We start from the raw sequence: 17,931 nt of genomic DNA, 5'->3' as shown, positions 1-17,931 counted from the left end.
GACCCCACCCCTAAACCCTTCCCTCACTGTGACGTAGACAAATCAGGTAAGGTGGTTGAAAACGCCCCCTGTTTATGGCCTCGCCCACTGATCTAGTAACTCCTATTACTGTCCTGCAGAGACCTATATTTGCAATTCCCCAAGTGGTGCTCAAAGCAGATTGACCAAGTCAAGTGCGAATAATCGTGCAGCCCTAAAATACACCACAAGAGTGTAGAGAGACCTAGCAGAGTTTAGCCTCAACCCTCAAACATTAGCTTTTATCTTATGGCTTCAAGTTTATCATAATTTATCCATTTATGGGTTCAAAAGAGGAAAAGTGAACCAAATGATGTCAACAACTGTTAAAAAAATTATGAAGATTATATATGATATATGTATTATTTTATATTATATGTATTTATTATTGAGAAAATACATCTTCTACTCCAAACATGTGTGTCAGTACTGAAATAAAAAAGTCAGTTTTTTTTCCTGATATTAAAAATGTGTAGTTATAAAGTTGATGATTTTTAAATGTAGAGTAGTAGATTTATTTCCTCAATAATAAATATAAATAATAAACACTGAATTATCAGCGCGCGTGCACACACACACACACACACACACAAACAGTCTTCCATGTCTTTAGTAGTTCCTCACAGTCTTTAGTAGTTTCCTAATATTTTATCACACACACACACACACACACACACACACACACATATACATATATATATATATATATATATATATATATATATATATATATATATACATATATATATATATATATATATATATATATATATTATGTGTTATAAAATATTAGGAAACTACTAAAGACTGTGAGGTAAAATGTATTTCCTCCCCTAAACAATAGGTTTACCTCACAATCATAGTTTCCTTTTTTTTTTTCAGCACATAATTTAACAACATGAATTTAAACATGTATTTCACCAATTCAACTCTGATTCTGACTATTTCTGTCATCTCTTTTATTTGTAAATTTCCTATTCTATGCGTTTTGATTGTGGACAGCAGTGTGTGAACAGGACTTTTATTTTGGTCTGGTGGTGTGATGTCATAAGGCTGCACCGCGCTCATACATTTGTTGTGATTCGGCTGAAGAAAGGTTAGTATTTAAGTATTTAAGGTTTTTAAACTTATAGAAACCATTAAATCAGCTCCAAAGCGATGCAGATTGAATTATGTATTATTAAATGTAACATTGCATTGCATTATCTAACATTATTAACGCTCTGTAAGCAAAGTAACATAATGAAAGCATGAGTAACATTAAAGGTGCGTCTCATTCCGCTCTCTGTATTGTGAATCAGTTCATCATAAACACGAATTCAGTCACTGGCAAGTAGTGAAGGAGAAAAAGAGCTTTTGGAAACTCCGAGTCAATTGAATCAAATGCTTCGGAAAATGATTTGCTGATTCAAAGGATTTCTATCTCGATTTCTACAATCAATAAATACATTATCTGCCCTAAATATATAGTGTCTGTATAATTTGTGTTTTTTCATTAGTTTGTAGTGCTAGTTTTGAGTGTTGTTAGTCTAATCGGATCATTTAAGTCCATTAACTCTCTCTCTCTCTCTCTCTCTGAATGACTCACTTAACGTTACCAGTGAACTGAACTACTGAACTAGAGCTGATTGAGACACACTCAGAGATTTAGTTTGCATTTATTTTTCTTTCTGTTAATTATTCTCATCTTAAACAGGACAAACACACAGAAAACCTCCTGATGAAGCGACTGAGATCCATGTGACACTATTATAAATATGGCGTTTATTAAAGAGGAGAGTGAAGACATAAAGATGGCATTTATTAAAGAGGAGAGTGAAGACTTCAAGATTGAAGAAACATTCAGTGTGAAACAAGAAGAAACTGAGGAACAAACAGGTCAGTGTCATTCTCAAAGCTGAACTCAGTCATTTGATCCTTATTAAAATGTCCAGCTCTACAGAAATGAGTGATTATATTTTTGAAGAGTGTCCTAATTAAAGCGGTTTTATTTGACATGGAGCGGGTCGCCTCATGTGGACAGACATCCTTAAAAGTGCTATATTAACATATAAACAGGTCTGTGCCTCCATTTTCATAATGAACCACAAAATATTTTAAGTCTTCTTATAATAACATAAAGTTCTTTAATATTGTTTTGCCCCATTCATCAAATGAACTAAAATTGAATGCACAATATGGCTTTGTGCCCTTAACAAACCACAACAGACTGGGATTTATTTAAATAAATATATAGTTTTTTTTTTTGCGCTGTCCCAGACAGCAATAGTGTTGGCCCAGATCCAGCCCACATCTGGACCGTGAGGAATCCATGTGTTCCAGATCTGTCTTCAGAGTGTTTCAAAGTGAAGATCCAGTATTTTCTGAGTCTCAGAACAGCTCATTTCACAGTGAATGAATGCACTGAACTCCATTGGTGAATCCCAATTTGAATAAAGCCAAACATGATTGGTTGTAGCTAAAACGTGCTACGACTGATCAGCGTGATGTGATGAGTCCACTTATTTGCGGATTTGTCTGCAAGTGTTGACTCTAGAAATGTTCCGAATCTACAAATGTGTGCGGGGACAAATGCACAAAAAGCGAATGAATGCCTTCCTTTTAGAGTATTTCATTTGTAAATCACTTTTTTATTTTGCAAATCTCATTTTATTTATTTATGAATTGTATTACTTTTTACATTTATTTAAGTGAAAGTGACATGTGAAGGCCCCGATATACTCACGGCGAAGCTCTTTTTCGGTCTTCGCTTGGCAGTATAGTGTCCCCGTCACTATACTGGGGCATTAGGACCCACACAGACCACTGGGTGAGCGCCCCCTGCTGGCCTCGCTAACACCTCTTCCAGCAGCAACCTAGTTTTCCCAGGAGGTCTCCCATCCAGGTATTAACCAGGCTCAGCCCTGCTTAGCTTCAGTGGGTAACCAGTCTTGGGCTACAGGAGGTCTCCCATCCAGGTATTAACCAGGCTCAGCCCTGCTTAGCTTCAGTGGGCAACCAGTCTTGGGCTACAGGGTGATATGGCTGCTGGCATATAATTTGGTAAAAAAATAAAGTGTTGCACATTTTATTTGTGCAAGGATAAGTGGGGTTATGTGTATTTTGTAAAGCATTTGCTACTGCTTTTTATCTCTTAATTAGAGACCACCATTTATAAATGGTGCCGTCTGTCACAATGGGACTACTGAGCAGACATTTAGTATTAGGTACTGGAAATTAAAATAAAGCATGTAAACATGAATTTTTGCAACATGTTGATGTCCCATTGGGTAATCAAACATTCTACACACACTTCCAGTCTTCACGCCTACTTGTCCACTTACATGATGCATTTCCTGTATTTGGCCCAAGTGTTCAAGTAGTCAAGTAGTCAAGTGCTAAGACCGCAAGGGTGGGTATAGGGGTATAGGCGATTACGATATCACGATAGGCTAATTTGTTTCAAGAAAATCATTACATGCGAAAAGAGTCGGAATGTGCACGGGATAATTCTCTCAGCTGCCTCGTTTGCAGTACAAAATCGTGGAGTTCCCAAGTTTCTGAAATGACGTGTGCTGTCACTGTGATATATGCCTCTGTAGCGAGGGAACTCCATCCGTCGGTAGTCAGAGTAACGTTTTTGCCACTGAAAATCTGATGCATGTTTTCACGACTAGTGTCATAGATTTTCGCAATGTTCTTAGTTACTGTGGTTCGGCTAGGTATAATGTATCTCGGCTCAAGTTCATGAACAAAATCAATGAAACCTTCACCCTCCACTATGCTAATTGGCCTCATGTCTCTACAAATGAACTTCGCGAGCTTCGAGTTTATAGCAGTTAGAGGTGCAGACGGGGGGAAAAAAGTTTGTCAGTCTTGGCTGTTTAGCAGGTGGCTCTACTAGGTCTTTGTATTCATCTGGATGATGAAGCTACATATGCCCCCTCATAGTTGTAGTGCTGCTGTGTTACGGGAACTCACGATCGCACAGTTTGCATACCACTTTGTCCTTCTTCATAGTTTGATTTTCAGGCCAAAACCCGAAGTGCTTCCATATCGAACTCCTCAAGTTATTAGGGGTTATCACTCGTCTCTCATGTTGCACAGGTTGATTGCCGTTGTCCTCCATTTTTTTTGCAAAATGCTAGCAGCAGCGATTGAAACCGATTGAAACTATAGGCGTGTAAAATTGCTGGGAATTTTCTTTCTAGCTTTCGCAACGCCTACTGCACTTTCGGAGTTCTTTATTTTCTTTTTCTGCTTGTTTGTGAGTTTTGTTACATCAAACATTTTTTGTTTAATTCGTTTAAAATTAATAGTGTACATATTTGGTTAAAAACTATTCCTTATTTTCGTTTTTGAAACGTTTGTTGGTTGGTCCGATCGATTGTGCAATCGATTTTCGAACGAAAAGTGACAGCCTTAAGGCCTCATTATGCTTCTGCGTCAACTCCACGGCGTAGCTACGTCGTCACTCCTACGGCGTCGTGGCTGTTTTATGGTTCTGCGTCGGGTTGCATTGCATCGCGGTGCATTTCACCGCCAGAACGCTAGGTGGGGTGTGGTTCGCGAATCTCTTTGCTAGTTTGTTTTGGTTCCGTGCGCTGGTTCCGCGCGAGCGAAAGAGAGAGAGTGTTGTTGCCCGTCTATGGTTGTTGCAGCTGGAGCTAATCGACGTTGAACAACAAATGTAAATAAACTTTTTTTCAAAACAACCATTGATCTATTAATGTGCAATGAGTAAAAAAGCACGCCAAGAACAAAGGGCAAAGGTTTAAGTATACAATAAAAAAAATAAATAAGAGTAATAGGTACAAGAAACACACAATATAAAACTGAAACACAATATAAGTTAACCGTAATATAAAACATTATCTAAGAAAATGAACTATTTACAATAGTGCACTGAATCACGAGGATGCAAATGTTCAGTCTTGCTCTCTGCTCTCATACACCAATCACAGCCCTTGCGGTCTGCGTCGCCTCGACGCGTAGTTACAATTTTTTGGAGGTGCACGTCGAGCTACGGCGGAGGGGTTGGAGAGGGGTTCGCGGCGACGCAGAGGGGTCTGCGGGGGTACGCCGTCGATTCGACGCAGAAGCATAAAACAGGCTTTAATGTCAACTGTTTTACGATAGAAAATGTTAAACGACCGACAACATCTAGTGATCTAATCAACTTTTTTGTCAAATTTTGCTATTTTGATTTTGAAATGAATAGGCTTATATGTAATTCACATGATTCTGATTCATGCAATTCATTTGAATTTGATGAAGACAGAAACAATAACAGAGCCGTTTTCAGGCATTTTAGGCATATGATTAGAGTAAATGTGTGCATATTTTAAAATAAAAAGGAGGCTTATTATTTGTAAATAGTTCAAATGCCTTACAATAAATTAAATTTCTTTTACTATTTCATTCTCTGAAATCCCTTTAAATTTGAAAATCCCATGGGACGGCTCTGCCGGGAGTGATCAGTGCGAACCAGCAGCTCTCAAAAACTCCTGGTATCATTAAATGTACCATTATTCTTCTACAGTATCTGACATACTGAATTGACCGACAGCTTCAGAGATTATAAAAGGAGGACTCTTTACTTGCTTTCCGTGTCACTCTTTGCAATTTGTAGTTTTTGTTTTTCACAAGACATTTTAATTTAACTTTTCCTAATGCATAGTTCACCGCAAAAAGTGTCAAACAAAATAGATTTATTGATGTTTTAATATTTTATAATAGGAATTTCATAATATCTTAATATAAATTTAAAAGCAAACTGTGAAAAAAAAAAGGTTAATAAGCCAATAAGTGCTTCTCTGCCGCCATCTACTGGTTATAGTGGTAAATTTATATAGTTTTTTGTTTCTAAATAAGGCCCCGTTTACACGATGGGAAAACGCAGATATTTCCCTGCGTTTTGGCCTGTCATTTACACGAAAACGCCGTTTTTATCCAAGAAAACGATTATTTCTAAAAACTCCGGCCAAAGTGGAGATTTCTGAAAACGCCGGTTATGTGTTGCCGTGTCAACTGGGAGAAACGGGGTTTTAGGTTCTCAAACGTCACATTATGCGCCAGAAAATGCTTACGTCATGTGAGCGCCCTATGTTTAGAGTTTGTTTGGCTACTATTTGATCATGGATGCTGTTAAGGTGGTACTCATTTTTACTTTTGTGCAAACGTTTTTGGCCTGTTTGCATTTGCTTCGCTGCCTGTCCACACAAACGAACCTCACGCCATGTCTGTTGTTTTGAAAGGAACTGAAAGTCGCTCGTGCTATTCGTTGTTGTCGATTTTGAGGATTCTGATTGGCTTGCATGGCTTTATCCTTCTCCCTACACTGCCGCCCATAGGTTTGGCATAATTATGATGTTGCTCGACGGCGTATTTATGCGGGTTGATGTAAACGACAACTTTTTTGAAAACGATGTTGTGTGCACGATGTTATTTTTGAAAACGGAGGGGGGAGAAATATTCGTTTCTCTAAATACCCGGCTATGTGTAAATGTGGCCTAAAAGCGTTTGTTTACCATGTTCGTTTTACTACAGCTTGAAACTTTTACTTTTACAAATGGGTCAGTATTTGAAAGATAAACAAATGTTTTTGGTCATCATAATAAAAATAACATTTAAACGATAATATTTAGAGTTTTGAAGTGCTGGAAAAAATGTGAAGCACTTGAAAGTCCTTGAAATGTGCTTGAATTTCCCTCTCAAAAGATTGTACAAACCTTGAAATGAATCATGTAAAAACATTCAACTATTTCTGCCACAATACCATGGTTACAGTTAGTGTTACTGCATTAAATCTATGGTGATTTAATGTATATTCAGCTACAATTAAATGTTTAGCAATAAGGCTTAGAATAATTGTGAATGATATCTATTTTGTTTTGCTTTTTTACCTTATTGGAATCAAAATTAAGAATCGATAAGACTCGGAATCGATAAAATTCAAACGATACCCAACCCCATATATATATATTGTATATATCATATTTCAACATGTTACACTCAATTTCACAGTTTGCCAATACAGTTTATGAAAAGTCCAATTAGTAACATGTCTGTTGCTTTGTGGCACTAAACTGGATTTTTGTCTTCTTTCTCCTTAGACCTGATGGCATTGAAAGAGGAGAGTCAAGATCTGAATGAAATTGAAGAGAAAGAACAGTATGAGACACATCATGATGTCATAACGGAAGAAAAAACTTTTAGTTGCTCACAGACTGAAAAAACGTCCTCACAAAAAAGGGCTTTAAAGACAAGGACTGAAAGTTATCTCACCTGCCGACAATGTGGAATGACTTTCAGTCAACAAGGAAACCTTAGAGTCCACATGAGAATTCACACAGGAGAGAAGCCTTACACCTGCAAACAGTGTGGAAAGAGTTTCAGTGTACAAGGAAACTTTCAAGTCCACATGAGAATTCACACTGGAGAGAGCCCTTTCACCTGCCAACAGTGTGGAATAAGTTTTAGACAAAAAGGAAGCCTTGAAGTCCACATGAGGATTCACACTGGAAAGAAGCCTTTTACATGCCAACATTGTGGAATAAGTTTCAGTCAAAAAGCAAACTTTAATAAGCACATCAGAATTCACACTGGAGAGAAGCCTTTCACATGTCAACGTTGTGGAATAAGTTTCAGTCAAAAAGAAAGCCTTAACAATCACATGAGAATTCACACTGGAGAGAAGCCTTTCACGTGCCCTCAGTGTGGAAAGAGTTTCAGTATACAAGGAAACCTTAAAGTCCACATGAGAATTCACACTGGAGAAAGTCCTTACACCTGCCAACAGTGTGGAAAGAGTTTCAATCAAAAAGGACAGCTGAACAGTCACATGAGAATTCATTCTGGAGAGAGCCCTTTCACATGCCAACAGTGTGGAAAGAGTTTCGAACTACAAGGAAACCTTAAAGTCCATATGAGAATTCACACTGGAGAGAGCCCTTACACCTGCCAACAGTGTGGAGTAAGTTTTAAACAAAAAGGAAGCCTTGACAGGCACATGAGATTTCACACTGGAGAGAAGCCTTTTACCTGCCAACAGTGTGGAAAGAGTTTCAGCCGAAAAGGAATCCTTAATGACCACATGAGAATTCACACGTAAGAGAGCCATTTAACAATGAGTTTACAATAGCAGCTTGAGTTTCGGTCCGCTGAAGATGTGCTTTTCTACGGCGAGCAACTTCTAGTTCCAACGGTGACAAGTCAACGGTCTGAAGAAGAACGATTCAGTGTAATTGCAGTTCGATGGCACTTTATTAAGGCAGAGCGCTGACTGCTATTCACGCACTTGAACGGCTGTTTTTTTTTTCTGCTGATCACCTTAATATTTCCATGGCAACGCATCATGCTTGTCACATGACACACCACAGCCACAATAGCGCTGTATGGCAGATGTATTGCTTTTATTTCACTTTTCCTTTTTTATACAAAATATTCACAAACTTGTTGGCTATGTCATCAACTACTTGATATTCTGATTCTCGAATACATGTAAGTGAATGTTTTGTTGTTGAAAAACCTTTATTGTTAGTTAGCACATGTTGGTTAATCTGTAATGCGTGATGGTCGCCGCAGTTAAGAGAATTGGATCTGTAGGATTTACAACACGTCAATTCATCCACTTCTCCTGAAAGATGTGAAAGTGAGCGAGTTAAGAATAGAGTAAACTTTATGGTTATTTACACAATCTGTATCTGATATGAAGTGTGTTTTACAAACTAAATGTATTGTTTTGCTAGTACTTAGTTGTATTTAAATGTCTGAACCCTAAAATAAATCTTATGTGGTTGAAAACACTGTCAAGTATGTCAAGCACTGAGCTCATCCGTGTCTGACTTAGCGCCAGCCAAAGCGTGAAAGCACATTTGAATTTAGCAGTTTAGCATGTGATGCACTGAACATTAAAATCACACCTGTGTGATCGTATGCGTCAAAGTCAAGCGGCAACATTCCAATCTGAAAAATGAAGCCTACCCGGAAGTGCGAAAAACTGCAATACATCGAAAATCCGCTAGAGGCAGGTCCCAAAAGGGAGCAAATGTCCATAGACCCCCATGTTAAAATGTTCGTTTTCACAGCATAAATTCATGTTTTTACAGGTTGGTCCCATGGACTTTTATTGTATTTTTCGATAGCTTCCCAGTGCCTGACAACTGTGAGGGGGTGAATTTTTTTCTAACTCGTTAGTTTAGATCGTATTTAGATATAAAATGTATGACAAATAAGGGCGTGGTTAACTTTGATTGACAGCTTGATTGACAGCTGATAACGAGCATAGGCTGCGTCAAGGAGAATGACAACATAAGAAGCGCCATTTTTTTAATATACAGTTGAAATATAATATTACTGTTTCTGTATCATGAAATGTAGTTTTAAAAGTTTTTCAGGCGAGAATGTAGTTGTTTAAAACTCAAATCTTGTGCTTTATTTATAAAGATTTATGAAAATTTTATCCAGGTTGTGAGATCCAGACGATGACCGGGCGCTCGGCGCTCATGTACCCCGCCTGGAACAGCCTTTCCTCGGCTAGTGGTTCTGACGTTTGCCGCTGATTCTGTAGTGGTTAAACATGAGATATTATTCGTCTTGTGTATATCTAACGGGCGATTTTTGGTCTCGTGAATCTATAATTTGTTCCCTGGCCAATCGTTTTGGCTGAGGGCTAAGTGAAGTTTCATAACTTTATAAGCTATTTAACTTTACCGTTGTATGGTTAGACTAGAGCGCTGACTTTGTATGTTTGACTGAATTGTTTGCTTTATTTGTATAGCTTATTATACCTTTTATTTATACTTTTATAATGACTAATATTGATAAAACTGAAATTGAACAAAAAGAGACTGGGTTGAGTTTTGTCATTTTAAATTTTAATACAACGAAGATGATCTGTAATATTGTTTACTGCAACATCTGTTGTTTAGTACAAATGCACATATTGCCTGGACCATATTAAAATGTTTAATATTTGTATATTATATAAATCAAAAAGAGGCAGGGTTGTGTTTTATATTTCGTTTTGTTATAAATAGGCTAACGTTATATGCAGTGAAATATAATCAATACGCGTTGCCTGAACCACATTTGTGTGGCTATAGTGTTGCTTTCTTCGCGTGAAAATGACGTCACAGACACTTTGTCCATATTTTTTACAGTCTATGGTCAAAGTGTTAACCGAGAACATGTGCCAGCCAGGTACCAATGCAACCTTGTGAAATTTTAACTCGCACATTATCAAAAATGTGTCGCATTTCCGACCATTTTGGTGGCAGTCTAGAGCCCTGGTGTAGGTCGAGTACCGAACAACTCAGAAACAGAATTCTGATAGATGGCCATTGTCACAATCGGGTCAAAGCTGTGACAAATGAAAGAAGGACATAGCAACATCTGCGTGGTTGCATAAATGTTGATTGATTAACATAAATAAAATAATCCGTAAAACAAAAAACAACATGGTCATCGTCTTGTGAAAAAATAATTAATCAGTATAGGTTTATCCTTATCTCAGTGACAATGTTTTTTCACAAACCACGCATAAACGTAATTTTCTCAAAACTACAAACTTTTACATACATGCTGTCGACATATTATTGTAGCAGAGTTTGTGCTGAATACAGTGTAATAAGACTTTAGCCTGTCACAAGTAACAGAAATAAGCACAAATGTCAGAGCATGTCAGAACACCTCCAGGGCCCAGAAAACACCTCAGACCCCAGAGGGTTAAGCAAGGGAGCATAGTTTAAGTTATATAGTGGAGACAGATCTCTAGGTCTTTGTAGTTCCAGATATGTTAATGTATCTGTATTTCAGGCAAAGGGAACATTTTAATGGGTAATTGACTAGCAGCTTTATTAAAAGGCATAGAAACACTCTTATTCACATTCATTTTATAACCAGATATGATTTCATAATCTTGTAATAAAGTTGTTAAGGCTGGTACAGAAGAGTCTACATTAGTCAAATTCAACATAGGCTACAGAAATAGGTTACCTTTACCCGTTTGGCATTTTTTTTGTAACCTGTTTTTTGGGACCCTAATGGTGTCTTGTTAAAGGTGAGGTATGCGATTCTCTTTTTTGTCCATTTTTTCAAAATCACTTGAAATCATATTCCTAACCCACTTACAGCCACTGAGTTAGAAGCACTGAAATGAAAATTAAGCAGTTTAATCATCTGTGGAACGGGCAGGACTCTTAAAAACTCCAGCCAATCGTTTCCAAGACCACCTAGAATCATTGGACAGTAAGTTTGTCAATCAAAAGGTCGTACCATACCCCCATCCCCCTCCCCCCGTGCATGATTGCGCATCCATGTTCTTCGAATGGGTGGAGTCAGGGCCAACGTTGGAGAAAAGAAGGTAGGACCATTTGAGTTGTGTATTTTCAAAATCTGCTGGCCGTTTTGCAAATTCCATACCTTACCTTTAAGAAGAGGTTCTTGGAGTATGCCTTTCCACAATCTTCAGGCTTCATGGCTATATGGAACTGCCCTGGGAGGACTAGGCGGTGCTTGTACTTCTCCCTGAACTTCCAGACAAGTGGCAGAGCCTCCATGCATACGCCCAGATCTAAGGTGTTGATTGTGTACTTCTGATTGACCTCAGCTGTAGTTCCTCAGACTGTCCTAATGTCCTGTAGTCCTCAAAAGTCCTGTTTGCTAGCATTAGTCAAAGGAACCAAACATGTCTCTACAGAGTTCTGATGCAGAGATATGGGTCTGTTAACCCCTTAAGCCCTGAAGGCATTTTGAGAGTTGTTTTGTCTGAGTGACACACACAAAAGTAAAGACTCATAACTCCAAAACTACAGCAAGGAGAGTCAAAAGGTAGGTACCATTTGTTAGAACCCTTTTAATATTTTTAGAAAATATACATTTTAATTACATTTGGACAATCTAATGATGAGAAACTGCTGATAAAAGACAAAAATATATATTTTTTAAAATAATTTTACATATCTTTCTTATTTGACATGCAATAACTCAGGATGGAAATAAGGTAGCAAAAAAATATTTTTTTGGTGATGTTCCCCTATGTGTGGTCTGCATCTGGATCAAATGTTATGATGATAGCATAAAGTAATCAAAAGTTACAGCATTTGGAACAAAGGTAGCCTTTTTGTTCAGTCCTTGACACCCGGAAGGCTTTTTTAAAACTGTTGTTTTCTGAGTGACATACACAAATTTAAAGACTCATAACTCCAAAACTACAGCAAGGAGAGTCAAAAGGTAAGTATCATTTGTTAGAACCCTTTTAATATTTTTAGAAAATATAATTTTTTTTATTACATTTGGACAATCTAATGATGAGAAACTGCTGATAAAAGACAAAAATATTTTTTGTCAATAATTTTACATATCTTTCTTATTTGACATGCAATAACTCAGGAAGGAAATAAGGTAGCAAAAAATCTTTTTGATTTCAATTGCAAATCAGATATATTACACTATAATAACAATAAACAACAACAATTATTTTTGAAATAATGAAGTGTGTGAATTGGAATTTTTTGGGCTTGTGTGCCAGTCCTGGAAACAGTTCCTGCTGGCCACAAAGCAAACTTTGTGCAGTAAACTGGTGTTTTATTGTGGCACCTCACACACCTTTTGCGTCCCTGAGTCGCATCTTCTTGCAAATATGCAGGCATGCACATTTGTGAAGGCTGTTGTGGAGCTGTTTCTGGTTGGGCTGTTTCAAGAAGCTCCTTCATGAGCTCCTCCCGGAATGCTTTCTGGGTCAGTGGCAGCAAACACTTGGCCATCATTTGCTCCTTATGCAGGATGAATGCATTCACAATGCCAATGTCCAAGAGATGCTGAAACAGCTTCTTGTACCACTTCTGGGTCTTGTGTAGCACATTATAGTACCCGATCATTGCATCAGACTGATCGACTTCTCCCATGTACTTGTTGTACTCAAGCACAGACCCAGGAATGGGAATGGTCTTCCTCGTCCACTGACACTGGTCCACCTTTACTCTCCTGTTGACAGTGTCTCCTTCATATGCTGTGTTCATTGAGGAACACATGACCACCTCCCTTGTGTCCATCCATTTAACAAAAAGAAGGCCATCTTTCCTTAGCCATCTGATGGTTCCCCTTTCTGCTTTTTTCGGCATGTCATTTTTCCTTGCCTTTGGAAAGCCCTTCCTGGTTGTTCGGATCGTGCCACATGCGCCCGTCTGTAGCCCTGCTAGGTCTTTGAACAGCTCTGGGCTAGTATAAAAATTGTCAACATACAATTTGTATCCAATGCCTAGCAGGGGAAAGTCTAACAGGGACATGGCAGAGTCATAACTGAGCCCTTTGTCGCTGTGTGTGGCCCTTTTCCCCTCATACACAGAGAAATTCCATGTGTATCCGGAGTGCGAGTCAGCCAGAACAAAAAGCTTAAAGCCCCACCTAGTGGGCTTGGCCTTCATGAATTGCTTGAGCCCAATGTGAGATTTGGTTGCGACCATCCTCTCATCAATCGAAACATGCTGATTCGGTTGATAAAATGTCTTGCAGGCAGTGATGAGGTCAGTGTAGAGAGGCTTTATTTTGTGTAGGGGGTCGTATTCTTCAGTTCCCTTCTTCTGCTGGTTTTCTTCATCCCCCTTTAGATCGCACAAATGCATGAAATGGACAAAAATCGATCCCGTGACATCACTGAAGATGGGAAATTAAAATCATAACCCAGCCTCTTGGACCAGAAATCACTCAGTTCTTTGACTTTCACAAGGCCCATGTAAATGACCAGAGACAAGTAACAGTTAAACTCATCAAAGGTGAGAGTTTGCAATTTGAATTTTTTCCCAGAGATGGACAATTTTTCAGCATGTGCATTTGTATTGGCTATAATCTCCAAGACCACACGGTTGCTGAAAAACAACCGAAATAGCTGGATTGGTGAATACAGCTCATCAGTAATGAGCTGTGGTCCAGGAGGCCATTTTGGTGCAAAGCTGGGCATTGGTGGTGCCTCATCTTCGTCGGAAAGATTATGCCACTTGTCCATTTGTTGGATCTGAACGGACAGCAGATCTTGACCTTTTTTTGTGTGACTTTTCTTAGTTTGAAGGCATGTTGTGTGGTGGCCCTGTGGTGGCCGTGGAAGACCAACACAGCTCCTGGTTAGCCTGGCACCTGAGGATAGGCTCTGTGGGGGCGGAGGAGACTTTGATGTTGGTCCTGCTGATGGTTTTGAAGTGCAGGGGACTTGGTGCTTTATCTGGTTTTGGCACACCAAAATTGCACGCTGATCTTCATCAGAGGACTCTCTAAAAAGTTATCAATGAAAAAATATCAGTAATACCCTCTAAAAAGGTATCAATACAAAAATCAGTAATACTCTAAAACAGGGGAGCCCAATCCTGCTCCTGCCGATCGACTGTCCTGCACAATTCATCTCTAACCCTAATCAGACACACACGAAGCAACCAATTAAGGCCTTCAGGATCACTTGAAAATTAAAGGCAGGTGTGTTTTGATTAGGGTTGGAGATGAACTGTGCAGGAGAGTTGATCGGCAGGAGCATGATTATCAATAAAAGCACCCAACGTTTTCAGTAAAAATCAGTAATACTCTCTAAAATGTAATCAATAAAAAATTTATTAAAAAAATCTGTAACTGTCTCTAAAAAGTTATCAATAAAAATACCAGTAGCTGACTCTAAAAAGTTATCAATAAAAAATTACACCAACAGTCAAAAATGAAAACTTACTAAACTGTAAAAGTTTGTACTTTTGTAATAAACTTTTCAATAAATCTCTCTACTTGATTTGACAAAATAAATGTTATTATGACTTACTTTTCAGCAACAGGATCAATTCCTTGTAGAAAAGCACCCTCTTCATAGGAGTCAACACTGCTCTCAGTGTCTGATTCAAGGTTCTCTTGATCATCCTGGTCTAGATCTAAATTCTCCAAAACTTGTTCCAAAGTAAACCTCTTCTGATAAGCCATGTTTAGACTGAATAAAATATTGCTACTGATGAATAGCCACTGCTTGTCCACTGAGTGGCAGTGTGCTCCCACTGGATTGCGTCGCCTTGCGTCGTTTATAAGCGGTGCGTCTGCGGCAAAACACACCGCTTATAAACGCGTCGCGTCTCTATGCACGCTGTGATTGGCGACTCGCGTCTCTATGCACGCTGTGATTGCCGACTCGCGTCTCTATGCACGCTGTGATTGGCTTTCCCAATCCTTGTTTTCGACTCAACTCCAACATCCATTGGTAGAGTTTCTCAAACTTTTTCAGGATCAAAGAGCAGCGCGTCTGCGCTCACCACCCAATTGGTTTGTCATCTTGCTCAAATATAGAGATAGGTGTCACGTTGCTAGGCCTGACTGTAACATACAATTGGTAGAGCTTCCAAAATATTTGCAATGACGTTGGATAACAATCATGGACGGTTCCAGGAACAATGGATGACACTGTTGCATCCCAGACTTTGGTCTCCTTTTAATCGTGAGAGGCTGCTGTAAATAAGGATGTGCCATTTTTAACGATTGGAGCATGTTTCATGAAGTTACCCGCGGAAACGGCAAGTCTAAGCAACCTTTTTTTTTTTACTCCGCTCAACAGCTCGTGCTGTTTTTTGTGTGTTATAACACAATGAGGAATATCTTTAGATCTAAGAGACAGATTATGGTGTCGTTTGGCTCTTTTTAATCGTGAGAATCTGCTTTAATTGAGGATGTGCCATTTTCCATGTTTCGTGAAGTTACAAGTGAAAAACGCCACTTGAATGCCACATCAGTATATTATTTACATATGGGTCTTGCAGGGCTTAACTTAAGAAAAACTCGCTCAAGATTAGTCAAAGTCCAAAACAATTAGGCTTGTTGTGTTCTACTCAGTGAGACCTGTTGTATTACAAATTTATTTCATTTTTAATTTAGGTTCCACTACAATAGTATATAAATTGAGAAAGTTTAGTAGACTGATTTTAGCATTTGAGGTATAAATGATTGAGTTTCAAGCAAGAGATTCCTGCCAGACCTGTTTTTTCTATTTTAAGTTAAATGAGTCAGACTCTCACCTTTTGTCTTTAATGGCTCTTGGAGCCCAAGCCCCAGCCCCAGCTCCAGTCGTTGAATAGTTAGACTGATTGGATTAGCCTCTATGTGTTTGAATAGTTATGCTGGCTGAATAACACACTCGGAAATTACCCTGGACCCCGGGGGCCCCTGGACTACCCCCATGTCAAATTTGGATCCCCTGTGACCTTTTGACCCCTGAATAACAAAAACACTCCAACTGGGGTTGCCCTGATGAAAATAGGTTGGAAGGGGACACCATAGGCGTTTCGTGGACAGATTCATGAAATATAGGTTGGAAGGGGACACCATAGGCGTTTCGTGGACAAAAGGAGGAAAATAGGTTGGAAGGGGACACCATAGGCGTTTCGTGGACAAAAGGAGGAAAATAGGTTGGAAGGGGACACCATAGGCGTTTCGTGGACAAAACCATTAAATAGGTTGGAAGGGAACACCATAGGTGTTTCGTGGACAAAACCATTAAATAGGTTGAAGGGGACACCATTGGCGTTTCGTGGACAAAACCATTAAAGGGGTCATATAATGCCATTTTTGTACTAGTTCATATGATTATTTTGGGTCTAAATTAAAAGTTTGTAATATACTTTAATTATTGTAAAAAAAACACACTCATTTACCTGGTCATCACCTAGATGCTCGGGTTAGGGCCCATTGGAGAGGGCCCCTCGGAGAGGGCCCCTCCCGACCTAACTTTGACCCGAATTTGGTGCCTCTAGGCAGCTTGGTCGCGGAGTTATAGCCATTTCGGAGCCTATGGAGGATGAGATCCAGTCTTGGAAGTCCCACCTTTAAATTATTCGACAGAGCCCCTGTAGGCGTCTGTCCAGCCTGCAGAGGTCTATGCATCCCTCCATGGATATGCCTCCCCAGACCATCACTGACCCACCACCAAACCGGTCATGCTGAATTCAACCATGCTGAATATTTGTTTTTTATATAAATTTACATACTTCAAAAATAGAGACTCCAAGCGTTGTATAGACATGTGTTTCAAGTCTGTGTGACAAACATTCGCTGAGTTACAGGTCATTTTCTGTCGCGTTTCAGAATGAGTTTCACATTGAGAGACAGCAGAACGCGCATCATGTTTATTTTCTTTATTTTACAAAAAACACAACATTTTGTTTTTATTATGAGTGTACACAAATAAAAGAAGACATTTAAGCGTTTTGATTGATGTATAACACTTACATGTAAAATCAAAATCAACAGACTATTTAGAGTCTCTTTTGTACTGATAAGAAAAAAAGTGAGCTGGTAACGCCGGTGATACCGCCGACCCCAGGGGGTTAAGCCAACTAATATGATTTATATTCTTTTGGTTTATCTACTAATACATTTAAAAAGTACAAATGCAGTGAAATTTCAGGGACCGATTACGGTATCGGCGAGTACCAAAAATTAAAGTATCGGTTTCGCACTCATTCTGCAAAAAGTGGTATCGGTGCATCCCTAACCAAAATTAATGTCGGTATCTGCAGTTTGACTTAAAGTAATGACTAGAAGTTGACAAACTAAACTTTTCTTCAACTAAAACTAGACAAACTATGAAAGACAAAATACCTAAAATTTGACTAAGATCAATAAACATTTTCGTCTGAAGACTAAATCAAAAATGGCTGCCAAAATTAACCCTGCTTCAAGGATATGGTCTAGTAGCATTAAAGGGGTGTTATAATGCCCCTTTTCACAAGATGTAAAACAAGTTTCTGATGTCCCCAGAGTGTGTATGTGAAATTGTAGCTCAAAAAACCCCATAGAGTATTTTTTACAGCATGTTAAAATTGTCCCTTTTTGAGGGTGAGCAAAAACATGTCGTTTTGTGTGTGTCCCTTTAAATGCAAATGAGCTGCTGCTCCCAGCACAGAGGGTGGAGCTTCAAGA

The 17,931-nt window shown here is 38.8% G+C and overlaps 1 protein-coding gene across 2 annotated transcripts in view; it reads left to right on the top strand.

The window, feature by feature from the left end:
- Positions 1-1,029: 1,029 nt before the first annotated feature.
- LOC311289282 (uncharacterized protein) overlaps positions 1,030-17,931 on the top strand; it is a 333,082-nt gene continuing 316,180 nt past the window's right edge. Inside the window, exons 1-3 of one of the 2 annotated variants that reach the window (XM_084407123.1) lie at positions 1,033-1,114; positions 1,715-1,896; positions 7,113-9,077. In XM_084407123.1, coding sequence (XP_084263249.1) covers positions 1,776-1,896; positions 7,113-8,110 — 1,119 coding nt within the window. In that variant the 5' untranslated portion in view covers positions 1,033-1,114; positions 1,715-1,775 and the 3' untranslated portion in view covers positions 8,111-9,077. Of the gene's footprint in view, positions 1,115-1,714; positions 1,897-7,112; positions 9,078-17,931 lie in introns of those variants that run through there. The other variant, XM_084407122.1, reaches the window with a different exon arrangement.

The sequence above is a fragment of the Rutilus rutilus genome, assembly GCF_951802725.1.
Source record: "Rutilus rutilus genome assembly, chromosome: 4".
Taxonomy (NCBI): domain Eukaryota; kingdom Metazoa; phylum Chordata; class Actinopteri; order Cypriniformes; family Leuciscidae; genus Rutilus; species Rutilus rutilus.
Note: the sequence above shows the minus strand (reverse complement) of the source record. Positions and strands in the feature narration are given on the sequence as shown.